The sequence below is a fragment of the Triplophysa rosa genome, unplaced genomic scaffold, assembly GCF_024868665.1.
Source record: "Triplophysa rosa unplaced genomic scaffold, Trosa_1v2 scaffold29_ERROPOS1970104, whole genome shotgun sequence".
Classification (NCBI taxonomy): Eukaryota; Metazoa; Chordata; class Actinopteri; order Cypriniformes; family Nemacheilidae; genus Triplophysa; species Triplophysa rosa.
In genome coordinates, this window is record NW_026634316.1 from 1 (window position 1) to 18,122 (window position 18,122).

General features: G+C 37.4%; 1 protein-coding gene across 1 annotated transcript; it reads left to right on the forward strand.

Moving 5' to 3' along the window:
• The first annotated feature begins 763 nt into the window (after positions 1-763).
• On the forward strand, positions 764-11,774 carry prkcq (protein kinase C, theta). Its single transcript, XM_057327803.1, has 16 exons — positions 764-979; positions 1,183-1,243; positions 1,432-1,612; positions 2,132-2,163; positions 2,265-2,350; positions 3,222-3,351; positions 3,701-3,810; positions 4,625-4,760; positions 5,744-5,907; positions 6,573-6,746; positions 6,839-6,930; positions 7,043-7,105; positions 7,206-7,344; positions 7,425-7,613; positions 8,349-8,477; positions 8,566-11,774. The coding sequence occupies exons 1-16, from the start codon at positions 764-766 to the stop codon at positions 8,722-8,724; spliced, it is 2,061 nt and encodes a 686-aa protein (XP_057183786.1). The 3' UTR covers positions 8,725-11,774.
• The last annotated feature ends 6,348 nt before the right edge of the window (positions 11,775-18,122 follow it).

An 18,122-nucleotide genomic window follows, 5' to 3' on the forward strand; every position in this document is an offset into this window, starting at 1 on the left:
TTGATGTAACTTATCAAAATAAGTTAAGCAATTTCAACTCACTTTTATAAGTTGAAGTACACAGACATTGACAAAACTTGAAATAATAAGTTGAAATGCTTTGTAAAACCAATTTGATTATACTCAAAAACTTAAGGCAGCGAAAATTAGGGCTGCACGATAACTTATCGCGATACCACTAAATCCTATTGTAATCGAGCTGGCTGCGATATACAATGTGTCGATATTTTTTTTAATGCATAGCTTGTCTGTGAAGCACGGCTCTGGGATCAGTAGGAAATGCAGCTCGACCTAAAAGTAGTGCGAGTTTGAGTCGCTTATAATGTGCATTTGAAAAAGCAACACCCGTCAAACATGATCATTATAAATATACTTTATTATCATAAAAAGGCTTGAGTAACAGTGATAAAAAGATGTCCATAGGCATTTCCTAGATTCTAGAACGTGTTATGGTCTTCTTGTGCGTATTTGGAGTTTCCGCACGAGAGCACCCTCTGGCTTTCGGATGCAGCAGCATTTTCCCGTATTTCACTCAAAAGCTGTGCATAAATCACGTGATATTTATCGTCGGTTTATCGTGACAGCCCTAGCGAAAATCGTTTTCTTTACAGTGTACAGTACACTAATGAATAACTTAAGATTGGAAAATGTTAAATACTATCAAAGCATTGTGCATTGTATCATTACAGAAGACATAAGTTTCCGTAAATCTAGTCTGAATCCTGTAAAATGCATAGTGAAACTTTTTTGATGGCTTATCTGTATGCATTTATCTATAGAAAAAGGTCAGGTGTACAAGCAGAAGCGACCCACTATGTATCCCCCCTGGAGCAGCACGTTTGACGCTCACGTCCACAGGGGACGAGTGATGCACGTGGTGGTCAAGGACAAAACGGCCGAGTTAAAGACAGAGGCCACCATCCAGCTGGACACCCTCGCATCACGCTGCAAGAAAGAGAACGGCAAACTTGAGATCTGGGTGAGCATGTGTGAAAGTCTTGCTGCAGACATATTTTCCAGTGAAACTAAGCGTATGAGTGTGATTCTGTTGGTTCTGCACACCTCACTCACACCTGAAAAAAAAATACTTTTGAGGTAACCTAGGTAACACAAAAATGGATACATACAACATGGATTTAATTGTTTGTTTTGAATCAAGTGATAAGATTTTCTGTGCTACAGGTGGAATTGAAACCACAGGGTCGCTTACTAATGGAAGCGCGGTATTTTCTGGAGAGAAGTGGTGAGTGTTTATTTAATCCAGAGACATGCATTGTTTAACTATTTTATTTGAAACGTGTCATTCTGCGAACTGAACATCTGGTAAAATGCAGACAGAAATCATGTATTGTAACAGCCCACACATATCAGACAGCACAGAATGCATAAATGTCTATTGGTTATTCAGTGTGGGTGTCTATTTGTTCTTAGATGCTGCAGGGCACGGTGAAGGAGATGGAGACAGCGAGCATGAAAAAGAGGGGACGTTCGCCTTGCATCACAGACGTGGTGCCATCAAACAAGCCAAAGTTCACGTGGTCAAATGTCACGAGTTCACCGCCACCTTTTTCCCTCAGCCGACTTTCTGTTCGGTCTGCAAAGAGTTTGTCTGGTACTGTTCCCATTCTAAACCAAGCTCGAGTTTTTTGGCTTTTAGCATGTATATGTTAGCCTTAAGGATATCCTTAACTAGTGTGACCCAAAACACTGACAAAATTCACAAAGATATAAGCATTCCAAATTTATGGTGTCTTACTTCCACCAAAATGAATTAACAATTTTAATGACATCATTCTGCACTTCAGGCTCTCATCAAGTTTTTCTGACCGATAAAAATCTTTCTAGAATCTAGAGATGGTAGTGTCTGTCCCCACTATTGGCTATTTTGAAAGTGCAAGACCCGCTATATATGTCCAGCCCTGATTTCCTGTTTCAGAGGAAATGAAATCACTGCATTAAACAAAGCTGCAGATTTCAAGGCACTTCAATGGGTCTTTAAAGCCAATTGCGTTCTGAAGACATTTTGCTTCTGTAATGTGCATCTACAGTGAAACACACAATAAGATCTAATCTCATTCATCATGATTTGTTTAGAACATAAAATCATTTTCTTTAAATATTTCTTTTCCAGGGGCCTGAATAAACAGGGGTATCAGTGTCGACGTAAGTCATTTTTTCACATCCTCATTGCTTTTGCAGTTCTCAAAAAGCGTTTCCATACTTGTGTCACGGTTCTTCCCACAAACCTATTTCTATTTTTCCAGAATGCAATGCTGCCATTCATAAAAAGTGTATCGACAAAGTCATCGCCAAATGCACAGGCTCGGCCGTAAACAGTAAAGAAACCATGGTAACTACATTTACTTTAAATCCATGAACTGTTGTGTTATTTATTTGTACTTTGGAGTAAACAGTGTCTATCTTATTTTGTGTACTGTATACATGGGAATATATATTTAGGCATCATGATAGTATTTATTGACCCACACTTGAGTTGAATTTAATACGAATTGCAGTTCACGATATTAAACATCCAGAGTTTTTCCTGTCCAATTATAGAATAACTATTATCTAGAAAGTGTGTAATCTACACTCCTCAGTGTAAATTACAGTCCACAATAGTATCTTGACCTGGTTTCAAGTAAGAGACCTTTGGACTGTTTGTGTGACTGTAGGCTATTTATGGATCCAGCAAAGCTGAAGTAACTTTCTGAATGTATTGTGAAAATGAAATGAGGAAAATGAATCATACTTCAGCTTCTTCCTTTTTTAGTAATTACTGAGAAAATTTATGACCCCTTTCGCTACCCTTATCTGATTCACAATGAAAATGTTGGATGACGTTTTAGACACTTTCCATGGTTACTTGTCTGTACGTCTCTGGTTCGGGTAAATCCTAGTGTGGGGACCAAATGTTCCCACAAAAATAGGTAAAAGATCATTCTAGACTTTCTGCATTTTACATTTTCAAATAAACAATTTAATTTAATTTATAAGCTGTTCTCCTCATGTGGACCAAAAAATGTCCCCATGAGGAGAACCGCTTATAAATTAAATTAAATTGTTTATTTGAAAATGTAAAACGCAAAAAGTTTTTGTAAGGGTTAGGTTTAAAGGTAGGGTGACATAAACATTATGTCTAAGTCCCCATAAAACATGCAATGTGTGTATGTGCTGAATGACGTCTAAAGTAAATCTGTGTATGTATGCGTGTGTTCCAGATCCACAAAGAGCGCTTTAAGATTGACATGCCACACAGGTTTAAAGTTTATAACTACAAGAGTCCAACGTTCTGCGAGCACTGTGGCACCTTGTTGTGGGGTATCGCTCGCCAGGGCCTTAAATGTGAAGGTGATCCATTACACAACCATTTGCCTGTTATAAATGTCAATCTATAAATTAGTTTCATGCTGCATATTTCATAGGATGGTAACAGGGTTGATGCACAAACTGGTGTTTTTAATAACGCTATCTTATAAAATCTTATAAAAATATATGCTGCCTAAAGAGAATAAAGACAAAATACTAAATTAAATTATATTTTGTGTAAAAGTATGTAAAGTAACCTGCAATTTTAAGTTTAGAACAGAGGGGGCGATATAGATGCTAAAGTTATGGCTTACAGGTTAAGATATATAAGTATGGCCTCGTAACATCCCATTTTTTTGTTAGTACTGACTTAAATGTGCTTCATTTACAGAGTGTGGCATGAACGTTCACCATAAATGTCAAAGGAAAGTTGCTAACCTTTGTGGCGTCAACCAGAAGCTAATGGCAGAAGCTCTGGCTATGATTGAGAGCACTCAACAGGTCAGAGAAAACACATGCTGTGACACAAACACTACACAGATTGACACAAGCCACACCCCCTGCAAAACACAGCACATTTGTGTTAAAGGGGTCATATAACACGGCTAAAACAAATATTATTGTATGTTTTAGATGTAATGCAATGCGTATACACGATTTAAGGTTCAAAAACGCTGTATTTTCCACATACCGTTCATGTTTGTATCTCCTCTTTGCCCCGCCTCTCTGAAATGCGTGGATTTTGTACAAAGCTCATCGCTCTGAAAAGCGAGGTGTGCTATGATTGGCCAGTTAACCAGTGCGTAGGGATTGGTCGAAAAGTGCAAGCGTGTGTCGGAAATGTAACGCCTCTTACCATATTTGGAACATCAGGTTCCAAAGCAATTGTACTGACAGTTACGCCCACCTTACTTGCGTATACATTTGGGCGGTCTTAGTCAACTCATACCACGAACTGACGTAGATTTGTGGGGGTGTGGTTACACGAGAATTTTCAGGCAGGTCTGGGTGAGCATTCGCTTTTAGATAGAATGCATCTTTTGTTCCGACACTTTCATTTTTGCAATTCTACGAGTCTAATACATGCATGGGCAACTTATAACACACCGAAGACACACACAAAAAAAACACGTATTCGCGCCATATGACCCCTTTAATCTGTAAGTAGTCTGTGCTTATTAGTAACTCACCGTATATATAGTATGCTAGTTATGCGAGTGACATACATTATGCGGTACAGGTTGTATAATCTTATATGAATTCTATGGGTGTGCTGTGCTGTATGTGTGTGAATGTGTGTTTCTGTCCAACACAGGCTCGGAGCTCTCAAAGTAATGAAATTGTTGGTCGTGAAGGGCCGGTGGCCGTAAGTCAGGCAGGGGTCACCAGAGAGCCCTCTGGCTGCTTACCAATTTCTCCTTTATCACCTGCCCCAGCTCTACCACGCAAAGGTACAGTATGCATACGACAAGATCACAAAGTCGTACGTACTTTCAAACGTAAGCTCTGTTCCAAACTCACGTGATCTGCCTTTCTTTCTGCTTTATTATGCTTTATTAACATTTTCATTAAAATTACCTTTACACAATAGGTGGCATGTGCGAGAAACTTGTCTAAAAGCCCATTTACAATAACAATAACTATATTGGCATCCACACCAATGGATAATCTAATGTTTATTCTAAGCTTGTGTGTTGTGGTTTTATATTTCAAATGCACACATCCTTGAAATCCAAATGGATTTTAAATGATCAATGTTTTACCTTTCACCAGCTAGAGAAAAAAATCACTCTGAATGTGATAACAGTAATACTGTATAGTTATAGTTATGGTTTAGAAGTTGCTATTTTCCCAAATTTAAAAGAATTAAATAAACTTAGAACATTTAAAACATTTTAAACAGTTATCAATTATCATAATAAACAATATGTGTGTTCATTAAAAGGCAATTGTAAAGTGCATTTTAGTTACCAACTTTAGTTGTTCAGCTTTTTTGTGTCACTTGCACCATCACACGATTAGGAGTGTCTTCACACATCCACCTGTGTCAAACCACGCCGCCCAATTCACATCAACTAATTCGTGTCTCTCTTTGTGTTTCTCTTCGCTTTCATTCGCTTGTCTTTCATTTGACTTCGTATATAATTTACTCAGCAAATAATTAAATTAGCTTTTGATGCATTCACGTTAATGGTCATTTACAAGTCAACATTAGGCAGGGTCCTACTTTCATACAATTTAAGCCACACTTGACTGAAGTAATGTATCTTATAAGACAGCAACCATTTTTCAGTTTACTGTTTGGAACAACTTTCATATCTGTAATGTACTTATGATATGTAAAATGGACAGCAGCCCACTACATTTTAAAGCAGAGTTAACACAGTTCCAATACATGCATTGATGTCGAACCCTCTTCTGGTCCCCCCTATAGAGCAACAGGGTATCGCATGGGATACCCCGACAGAGGGTCGGAGGCCAAGTCTTCCCGAAGAGACTGAGCCATTGTACGCCACCCCACGCAAAGAGCACCATGCAAAGTTTACCCTTGACAACTTCATTCTGCATAAGATGCTGGGCAAGGGTAGCTTTGGAAAGGTAAAACAAAAAACAGTTTTTGTGGTCCTAAGCATGACTACATCTAAACTAGGGATGCACGATAAATTATCGGCCGTATCGCTATCACTTTTAATTTTATCGGTATCTGCCGATAATAGAATTTAGGCAGATATATTATAGCCGATTAATTATGAATCATTTCCTCTGGTTGAACCACTTCAGCTGCACGCTGCTCAGTTAAAATCTTGTACAGTACTGTCTTTCTGTCATGATCATTCACTTACTGCTATTAGCAAACCATTGTTGATGTAGTATGTAGATATTTATGAATATGTAAATTATAAGAACAAAAGCATATTGTTTGAAGCCGACTGGTGTCTGAATGCTTTCGGTCTTGAGACCTGTTAGACTTGTGGCTTTTGAGAACACATTTCTGGGTTGCTCTGGAAGAACATCTTTATTTGTTTATTAAATAAACATTACACCAGAAAAGTTTAAAAGTTCAACTAAAGTTTTAATTAGTGTAAAGTAGGCTTGGTACATGATTCTCAGTCTCAGAAAATGTTATATTAATATTTAGGAACCGTATATCGGCCAATATATCGGTTATCGGCTACCAGTGTTCAAGAATGATCGGTTATCGTTATCGGCCAAAATTTACATATCGGTGCATCCCTAATCTAAACAAATGTGTGTGTTTGTAGGTGTTTCTTGCCGAGTTGAAGGGCGCTGGGCAGTTCTTTGCAGTGAAGGCCCTAAAAAAAGATGTGGTTCTGATGGATGATGATGTTGAATGCACTATGGTGGAGAAGAGAGTGTTATCTCTAGCCTGGGAACACCCCTTCCTCACACACCTCTATTGTACCTTCCAAACCAAGGTAAAACACATAGTTGTAAAATTTTACACCGCATACAGTATAGTTTTGATTGACTGGTCTGAATTGATCCATTTCTGTGTTGGTCTCTCAAGGAAAATCTTTTCTTTGTGATGGAGTATTTAAATGGAGGCGACCTAATGTTCCACATCCAGACCTGCCACAGATTTGACCTCCCACGGTCCACGTGAGACTCATATACAGCCTCCACAAACACATTTTAAAAGCTCTGCCCACTCTTAAATCTGTTTTTCAATATCTTCCACCTCCTCTCTTCTCTTCTTTCCACTTCATGATAGGTTTTACGCTGCAGAGATCATTTGTGGGCTGCAATTTCTACACTCTAAAGGCATTGTGTACAGGTGTGTGTTTCTGCAAAAAGCATACACCATAATGTAAGCTATTGGACGAATGTGTTGAGACTGTTTTGAAATCCCATGTCTGTGTTTTCGCTTTTTGCAGAGATCTTAAATTGGATAACATCTTGCTGGACATTGAAGGCCACATCAAGATTGCAGATTTTGGCATGTGTAAAGAGAACATGTTTGAAGAAGCTAGAACGTGCACCTTCTGTGGAACACCAGACTACATTGCTCCTGAGGTGATCGTCTTTTGTAGTTGTGGAAGTTGTGTTGTTTCAAAGATGCGAAATATGAGACTCAAGAAACCACTTCTTCGCAGATTTTGCTCGGGCAGAAATATGGGACCTCTGTGGATTGGTGGTCATTTGGTGTCCTTCTTTATGAGATGTTGATTGGCCAGTCCCCCTTTCATGGACACGATGAGGAAGAGTTGTTTCAGTCGATCCGCACCGATGACCCTTGCTACCCACGTTGGCTGACTAGAGACACACGGGACCTTCTTGTTAAGGTACAAACTCTTCAATGTGAGCCTCACAAAAATTAAGATTCTACAGAAATTTTCATCTTCCATGCCTCAAAACCACTTTATTTAATTTGATTTTTGGAAGAATTTCATATAAATAATAATAATAATAGTTTTTCATATAATCCAAGTAAAAATGTTATATCTTAAAGTCCCAGTGAAATTAAAAATGAAATTATTTTTTCATGAAATATTGCAGTGTTTATAGAAAATAGCTTATCAATGTGGGTCATTTTCTTTTTTTTAAATTTAAATTCATGTACCCTCATAATCTTCAGTTAAAATCTGAAAAGGCACTTCCGCCCTGAAATGAATGTCCATCTCAAATGACGTAAATTAGACTTGGCATCCGTTAACTCCTCCCCTTCAACTGTCAGTTTCATTTTAAAATCAATCCAACAGCTGTTTTTACACATCCAATCAATTCGCAGTAAAGCCACGTCCACTAATTTTCTCCTTTGAAATTCCTTTTCACTCGGAAATGTGTCAGAATACGGCAGTGAAAACGGTCGCAACTTCCGGTTCACGGGGACTTTAAAGGAATAGTTCACCCAAAAATGGTCAGGGGGAGGGGTGGAGTGAGCAATTGGTTGTGATTCACAACCTCACCACATCACTAAATTTCATACACTGGACCTTTAACACTTGGAATATAGTATGGACCACTTTTATGACACATTAAGTATTTTGCTTACTTATTAATTTTGTGCCTGGTCGCAGTTATTCGTGAGGGAACCAGAACGGCGTCTGGGTGTGAAAGGAAATATACGGCAGCATGCGTTCTTCAGAGACACTGACTGGAATGCGCTGGAAAATCGGCAGGTGGAGCCGCCCTTCAGACCCACTGTGGTAAGATCATAAGCACTTTGTTTTATTTATTTGAACAGTGACTACACTACATTATAGTGAATGACACATTTTACCTGTATGTTTACAGAAATCACCCAGCGACTGCAGTAACTTTGATAAGGAGTTTATAAGCGAGAAGCCCCGACTTTCCATCGCGGATCGTACCCTTATCAACAGCGTGGACCAGAGCATGTTCAACAACTTCTCCTTCATCAACCCTGTTATGACTCGCCTCAAGAACCAATGACCTATACATTAATTAAAGACATTTGTGAACATACTGTGAACAGTTCAGAAACATGAAGAAACACTCATCTTTAGAGCACAACAAATAAGTCTTACATCATTTCGTGCTATGGACGGTAGAAATCTTATAAAAGTAGTCCTATGCTATTTGGTACTTCCTTATCTCAGAGGTGAGCTAGTGTCACAACTTTTGGCAATCAACAGTCTGTTCCTATTTTTCCTTTTCAGAGTGAATGTGCTTGTGTTCATATCTTTAATAACTAGTTTTGTAATGTGTTATTAAATACCGCATTGAGAAGTCCTTTTATAGAAATTTAAGTGTAAAGTGTCAAATGTGTAATGTTACAAAATGTAGGTTGCTTATTGGACTGTACAAGGTTATATATGAATTATTCAAACGTATGTAGGGTGCATAAAGACTACATTCAAAGAGAACAGCATATTATTTTAAATTCATGCTTCCTGTGTAACCAAAAAACCTGATAAGTGGGGTACTAATCTATGTGACCCTGCCTGTGAAAACCAGAAATGAGATAGCAAGTATCAAAGTTTGATTTGCAGTGAACAACAAACACAGCTGAACTTCTGGGAAGCGCATTGATGGGCGTGCTCTTTCTCTCGCTGGTTGACGCGTGGGCGTGCTCTTTCTTCCGCTCTCACTGGTTGACGCGTGGGTGTGCTTTTCCGGGAGAATTGCCCAATAAGGGACTAAGAAAAGTTGTTACGTAAGGGAATTTCATGTTCGAAAAAAACTTTCCAAAACCTGTAGGAAACTTGTGGAGTGTATCTAGCTCAGAAGTACAACGTCATACGCCCAACTCGTTGACCATGTTAAACATTGCATCCCCGTTTAATTACAACAGACAATAACTATTGACTTCATGATAACAGTTGTTTTTAATTCATGCATTTGAAAGTATGCATTCAAATTCCCCGGGAAACCACATCATTACTGTTCCAAGTGGCGTGATTAGATAAATGAAAAGACATACAAAAATACACACCTTATACTAAGAATCATGGTGGCTGTTCTGCTGAAAGAACCAAACTGAGCCACATTTTAAAGGAGCTGTATGTAACATTGACACCTAGCGGTTGAGCTTGATATCACAGTCCAAATTCAAAATATTGACGAGGGGTTTTCCCCGCCCCTCCTCCTCAGACTCCACACTCACAGGAGTTGCCGGACACTTACAGGAGTGTGATGGAAAGCATAAACTCTTACACTAAGTTTATCTGATAAGTTTTTTGTTTGCAGTGGATTTGTTGTTTGCAAATATAACTCAACCAGCAGCTTGTTTCAGAGGTCGCATTTACGGGCCATTTTGCTGTTCTCGTTTAAATAACCGTAATAAAATTGTATGTTACTCCTCATACGTTGTAAAATAACATAGTAATCCTTTCTAAGTTTGCAACGTAATAGTACCGGAACGGTGGAATCTGCTTTGACCCAGATCGTTTATTTGCTGCAATATGCAGTGATTGTCGCCAACTGGCAACCGAGCTGTCGAAATACACTGGCACTGTTGCCAACTCATTTTCAGGAAAAATTGCTAAAGGCAGTTCAATTTGTTGCTAAATGTTGCTAATGATTGTGATGTCATTACGTAATGACTTTGTTACGTAACATTGCAAAACTGAGAAAATACACATTGTTTTAAAATCATGGTAGTTGCATAACAATGTTTACAAGATCATCAAAAGTATGTAATCAACTTAGAAGTGAGTGGGTTTACCTTACATGACAATCTAAAAATCAAAACAGTATTTAAACATTACTCAGAATTCTTCCTGAATGTAAAGTGAAGTCAAACCGGCATATATACCACATATGGCTTACTTGTTCTAAGTCATACAAATTTGTTGAGGTGAATTGTTTAAACTGTTTAAATATAGAAAATTGTTGATGAAATCGGTGTAAAGAGCATTTGATGGTGGACAATCACATTAGCATACCTTAATGTAGCCTATCTTTAAACATACTGTATACTTTAAAGCTCCTAGTACTGCACATTATGTCTACCTCATCTGACACACTTGATTCAACTCATCAGTTCATTAGCAAAGACTAAAAGATCTGAACTGGATGTGTCAGATGAGGAAAACCTAAATGTGCAGTAGCCAGTTGGGGTTCCAGGACTGGTTTGGGAACCACTTGTCTATAGACTTTTGCAGCCAAGCATACAAGTAACAGTGAGTCACAGAGAAGATAATTATTTTGTGTAATTTTGAGAGAAAATGCTTGGTTTTATTATTTGAGTCACTTTTCAAAAGTTGCCAAATAAATAAAAAATAGCAAAATTTGTTGCTAGGTGCTCTTTGAAAATAAAGTTGCCAAGGCAGTCTGAAAAGTTGCTAAATCTAGCAAAAAAAAGTTAAGTTGGCAACACTGTACACTAGTGCGTAAATCGTCAGTGGGCGGGGTCACACGGACCAAAACCTGAACGCACATTTCAGCGTGGAATAACTGGCTACAGCGTTGTTTTTTTTGGACAAAGCAATATATGAACTTAGCATGTTTCCTAAATGTCTACGATCATATTAAGGTATTGTTTTGATTTAATACAGTAAAATGATCACATACCGCTCCTTTAAAAGTCCCTGAACATTTCAGAAAGGTAAAACCGTTTGTATTTAGAGTGGGTATTAAAGCGTCAATCACAGCCTCACCTAATGTGCAGTAAATATTTCATTCTTGTTCGTGTTATTTTTGCATTTAAACATAATTAGTAAAACACAAGCATTTAAAAGCCAACAGCTACGACGTGTTGACGTCGGGTAGGAAATCTCTCACGTCAGGCCAATAATGCACATCTGATATAATAACAAATCTCAATAGAAATCTCATACATGAACTTTTAGCAGTGGTGCATCAACAAACAGCAGCGCAACCACGGACAGCAACCATACAGACTAGATCGATGTGCCACGGCGGGCGTTACAAACCAGCAAACTAGCTTACCTGCTCTTGAGCTGTTACCTGCCCCACACACAAATACACCTGCACGTCAATAAAGGCCCTCTAACTCGGTTAACTGGGGGTGTTCTTTTTTTAATTAAGGTGATGTTTTATAGAGTTTTGCGTAAACATCGCTGCTGGGGTGAGTCTGACGTAAAATACAATAGACTTGTTCGACTTGATGCGGCGCCGAAGAGCCGACAGGCGGATGACATCAAAGTACCGCGAGAGCGACTCGAAAAACGATAAAAAAGTTTGCTTTCGAATCGCTCTCGCGGTACTTTGATGTCATCAGCCTGTCAGATCTTGCGGCGCCGCATCAAGTCGAACAAGCCTACTGTCTAATCAACTCGTATGCTCAGACAGCCTGGATATGCTAATTGCCTATCACAGGTGTTAAACTCATTACGCATTATCAAAACACTTTCTATTTAAAGATTTCAAATGTTGCAATCATGTCTGAAGTTGTTTTAAAATCAACAACACTAGTTTAATAAATAAATAAAATATTTACATAATACCGGTTCATTATTGGGCTGGCTACGAGGCGTCTTATTTTAGTAGGGACAACATTGAGTGAAGTGCAACACAAGTTTTTATTGAATTATTATTATAATTATTTAGATCCAAATGAGAAGCATGGTTTAACATTTTAAGTGATTTCCAAGTTAACTTTGCATGAGCAGTCGCGTTAATGCTTAATCCAGTGTAACAGTCAATCCAATCCTACATATTTTACCTTAAAATTCGCAATTACACATAATGTCCACTAGAGGTTAGTGTTTTCTATTTAATGGTAATGGTAAGGGAGCCGGGAAACAAGAACAAAGGTGTCCTGCACATGACCAATGAGTCATCAAATTTAGGAAAATGAGTCAGTAGTGTAGTTGTACCGTATCAATGTGAAATAACATAGTACGTAATTTCCTGTCCATCACCCTCAGGGTCGGTTCAGGATGTCTTGAAAATATGACTTTCTATAGTATTCATTTATTTGTTTTATTTATTTATTGTGTGCTGTTAATCAAAGTGAAAATGAACTAATGTCTCAAATGTATCATATGATGCCCTGACCAGACAGACCACTTTATCTTTCACCTTCAGACAACATATTTCATCATCTTGAGCACAATCTTCCCTGTGACATTTCCCCTACACTACACACCCTACACATACACACATAGCCATCTTTATGATGTGCGCGTGGAAGTCCATAAATGGTTATCACTCACATGCTTTTGTCTCTAGTGTTTTTTATGTTTTTATTTTTACTTTTTTCTTATGGTTACAATTAAGGATGCAGATGTCTTTTAAACAACAATAAATAAATAAACGATTATAATAACGTTTAATATTGTTATAATAATAAAATATTTAGAAAAGGTTTTGTCTCATTATTTGCGCTGCCCTCAATTTTCGCTTCATATGTCTGCATACCTGCCCTGAACTGCATATAGTAAATTTCTGCTTGTGTTTTCATCAAGTGTGTGTCTATTTGCATATACTGTATATGTGTTGACTCCTAAAAACTACAGGCTCAAAGTGCTCTTCAGTTTACAGTGTTTAAAAGTTTGTTAACGTTCGTGCATAGCAAAGATCTTTGGATACATACTAATGTTAAATAAACGCCTTTTATAGAGTAATAGAGTAATTGACCTATTTTAATGTGAGCCGATCACTCAGCTTGTATATTCAAATACATCATAAATATACACACATGCATACCTTGATCAATGATCAAGAATATGTCACCGTAACTGTAGTACTTTGAACGTTATGGAAAGGGATAAAGTACAGTCAATAAATTGGTCGTTTATTTCTCATTCTGTCTGTCTGTATGGGCAGCATTAGTTTGGGATTAGGCTTTCTGTGCAGGTTGGTATCACTTAGTGTCTACGTGAAAGTGTCACGTACACGATTTGCATATGGCAATGTCAGTGTTCGTGTACCTGAGCGGAGGTTTGGGTTTCTTTTCGAGTGCACAACGTGCTTGGGGCAGCATTGAAAATAAATTAATCTGGATGGATTTAGGGTCGGCGTAATGTAATGGGATCTAGGGTCAAGTTTAGGGTCAAGACACACTGTTATTTTAGGGAGCTCTGGGTGGGGTTGGTTGCCAAGGCATTGCTGTCTGGTTGCTAAGGTGTTTTGAAGGGGTGAATGGCAAAGATGGGTTTCACACGGCTTGGAAAAAAAAAAGAACAATCCCTACATAAATCCCTTTTTTAATGTACTTTTATGGGATTTTATCGTCCATCTGATGAAAATCATTAGTTGGCAAACAAGTTTCAGCATCTTTGGAATTAGAGAGTGATGTCTCAATGCTTAAACTGTACCAGTTCTGATGCCAATAATGGGATTACACTTTTTAAAAATGACAAAACTAGAAAACGCAATTAGATTATGGGGTCTTTATAGTAAGGCTGATGCACTGTCCAATAGGCAATAGCTTGATGTGACAAGTATAGGAAAGGATCTATTCCTCTTTTTGATTTGGTAACAAGATTAGGGTTGAGGTTAAGTTGGCTGATACAGTACAAGGTTAGCAAGCTGGTCAGTTGAAACTTTAAAATCCCTAAGCACACTCAAGACAGCAGTTTGAAGTTATTTAGGGTCACAATAAAAGCTTTTTTTACTGTATTTGCCTGTAGCTCTATTGGAACAGCACTGTGTTAGCAACGCAAAGGTCATGGGTTCAATACCAGGGAACACACATACTGATAAAAACAAATAGATTGAATGAGCTGCTTTGGATAACGGGGTCTGTCAAATGTAACAAAAAGTTCAAAAGGCTGTGCGAGATCACTGTTTGTGAAAGTAGATACATAGACAAAAGAGAAAACAGGAAGTTTCAAATGTTGTTCTCGCAAACTGTGTTCTCATCTTATTGTGATACTTTATAGTTGACGTGTACATGAAACCAGGAACGAACCACATGTGGCAACTTTGAACAAACTTATTAGCAACTTTATAAACAGAGGAACATGAGTTTAACTCCTGACTGATACTGATGGGATTGGGATTTCCTGAAACACTTTGGTAGTATTGAAAGAGGTCCTGACGAACACATGGTGTGACCTCTAACTTTCATTTATAACTTGCTTTTTCTGGGTCTGGAAAGTACTTTTTTTCAAATTTGATTGCAGAAAAGGAAATTTACCTTTGCTGTCTGTTTGCTAAGGCACCACTTGTACTATTTGAACAAGACATGAGTATTCATTTGAAGAGTTTATTTGCAAAAACTCCGTTAAAGTTTCGCAAAAATATATTTAGCCTACGTAATTACGTAAAAATTTTGTTCAAAAAATATGTTTTTTATTATGTTATCATGTTTTTAATGCATTTTGTAGTGTAATAGTGAGCTGTATTTTTTTTAATTATTATTACTTAATTGACCTAGTTTGGTTTAAAAAAATGATTTTTGAACATTTTTAAAAACAATTTTTGCAAATGAAAAAAATATTATTGTAATCATTTATAAAAGTTTTGCGTAAACATGTGATGTGAATTATTAAAGCGATGGAAAAAATTAAGAGACCACTCCAGTTTGTCTTTATTCTGCATTTCTACATGTATTGTGGCAAGTCCAGTCTAGTGTCTGTTGAATTTCAACAGAAACAAACCTCAGAAGGGACATAAAGTCACCCAACCTAGCAGTTTGGTGTGAATACACATATAATGGTTATTTTCTATCGCTCATTTGTGGAGAGTATTTTGAAACAAATTGAATAAAATTGTAAATATGGCAAGTACGATTGCAGGTCAAGTACAACATGCTATGACAACATTATGTGAATCTCGGGTTGTGAGGAAAAGCCATAGCCTATAATTCTCCGGGATGAATTACATCCTCTTTATGGTGAATATGAAGTGTTACCATCTGGGCGAAGATATAGGGTACCGTTGCTACGGACTGCCCGAGCACAAAGATCTTTTATATTTTCCAGTATAGCTTTGTTAAATAAATCTCTGTGATACCACAGGTGTACTACGGTGTGATTTTGCTGTTGGGAATGGGAGGTCTGGTGTTTTAATGTTAGGTGTATTTGTTTTGGGTTGTTAAATATTATGTCATATGTTTGCTTGTAATTGACAAATGCTGTTGATGACTGGAGGATGCCACAGATACAAGGAGATTTTCCTCAAGGACAATAAACAATACATTCATTCAACATTGTTAAAGACTGAGAAAATGCAAAGATGCATTAAAGTTATGAAAAATAGACATAAATTTAGACATAAATATGAACTTGTTTGCTTTTCATCTATTTAAGATCTGACAAGCACTTTTTGCATCATGGTGACATTGTTGACAGAAAGTACCACTTTAAAAGTAATCAAATGTAGTCATAAAGTGTCTATCTAAAGTACAGCATGCACATTGGTATCTTTTTTACTTTATTCCATCACAATGTCCATTTTGTTTCACAATTTCTAAAGTCAGGAATGCTGGCACACCATATTTGTCACAACACTGCCAGTAACCTTGTGATTGTGATGTAATAGTCTGGCAAAATGCAGCACTTGTTTGTTTTTCTCCAATGGATTTCTATCCTTTCCGATGACATCATCACGGAGGAAGGAAATTTACTCCGAAAGACCTTTAACAAACTCAGACATTGACTTCCATGTCATTTTTACAATATTATTATATAAATTAATCATTCAGTCTCTGAAATGAATTTCTTTGTCTTTGAAAATATGTCAGATTATTGAAAATGTCAGTCTTAAGCCTTTGTAAACATGTAGGCCTATATGTTTGTTTGCCTTACTTCCTGTACATTGTAAACATTTCTTTGTTCTGATGAACAAGTCCAAGAACTATTTGGTTACAAGCACTCATCCAAATATCTTTCTCTGTGTTCAACCAAACAAAGACATTTATACGGGTTTAGAACAACTAGAGAGTGAATAATTCATGACAGAATTTTCATATTTGGGTGAACTATATCCCTTTAATTTGTGACTGGGGATGACTGATTCTCATATTTTGTAACCCAGATTAAATACTTGGAGTCAGTCCTATGGCATTAAAAGTTAATTATAACAAAGCTACCTAAATTCACCTGAGTTCTGGCTGCTCAGGACTCCAGGGACAGTTGTTGGATGGCATCCAGGCACTGGTTTAGGTTTACTGATGCACGCTCTCTCCTTCATGAGGCTGGATGTGAGTCAGTTGCCCCGTCTGGTGAATGTGAGGAGTCTCACGTCCACCTGAATGTTTGTCTTCCACTCCATCTCTAACCCCGTCTCTCACTCCGCCCAGCTTATTCTTCTTCCACTGAACAAACCGTAGTGACTTGTTCTGTGCACTGTAGAGAAAGAAAGGAAAAATAAAAGAATAAAGCAAAATGTGTTATTGCAAGCTTTGATGTCGAGTTTTATATTTAAAATGCTTAATTTTTGATAGGAGAGGAAACAAAAGAAACGTTTCTTTCTTTTACTTTTCAAAACATCACCCATTTTAAAATTTTTGGATAGAGTGGTAAACCCTGGTGTAACGCTACCCCATGGAAACCAGGAAAGATGTCAACTGTATGGAAGTATATGCAGCCACATTCAAATAAATGGGATGCTGAGTAAGTGCTGCTTTTCCATTTGGCTTTTTTGCTGGCAAATATGAGCATGCATGTGTGAAAGCGGGTGAGAGAGGCAGCAGATGTGTACGTGAGTCTGAACACAGCATACTCTGGGATGAATTATTCAGCCGTGAGTGAGGGATAAAGAGAAAAAATGAGGAGTGGCACATTTTTAAGGGAGCAGCGTGCCACACAAGGACAACTGTGCCAGTTTGCCATCTCTGATGATATCGCAATACACATTTCAGTTATGGATGCTTTTTCTACAGACTTTTACCTAGGGGATTTTTTTGTTTTTATATTGTTTCATAAGACTTTTAGAACAGATCATAAGACACATTTTCTAAACTATGATAATATAAACAAAATATATATATATATAAAATATAAAAAAAATATATTTTTGTATTTTATGTATTATATATTTGTATAATAAACAAATGACAGTTCGTATCAAAGTACAAAAATAAATATTGTGTATTTATAAAAAGCTAGCTATGAAATATGCCAAGATATGTTCTTTACAAAAATATCTCAAATTGTATTTGCATCATTGTCATTTTCATTGCAGAATGCTATCAAGCACGATACATCAGGGCTAGGGCGCCTGTGTCCTGCATACAGTAGTTTAGTTCCAGCCCTAATCCAACACCTGTTCATCATTTTTAAACAATCCTGAACACTTTTGTTACATTTTTTTTAGGTGTGTTGGATGAGGGTACAATACAATTTTGGATTGCACATGATTGTATTATACACATAATGAACTATTATTGGTCTATTATGCTTATAACATTAGCATAAGTTTTACTGTCATGTGGTCATTGGTTCCTAGTGGAGGATGGCCTTACTGAAACATTG

Bases quoted from the DNA above. Each gene is read 5' to 3' on its own strand.
- prkcq (XM_057327803.1), top strand. From the start codon at position 764: ATGCATTTATCTATAGAAAAAGGTCAGGTGTACAAGCAGAAGCGACCC. The intron at 1,244-1,431 runs GTGAGTGTTTAT...ATTTGTTCTTAG, and splicing joins GTATTTTCTGGAGAGAAGTG to ATGCTGCAGGGCACGGTGAA. The intron at 3,811-4,624 runs GTCAGAGAAAAC...TGTCCAACACAG, and splicing joins TGATTGAGAGCACTCAACAG to GCTCGGAGCTCTCAAAGTAA.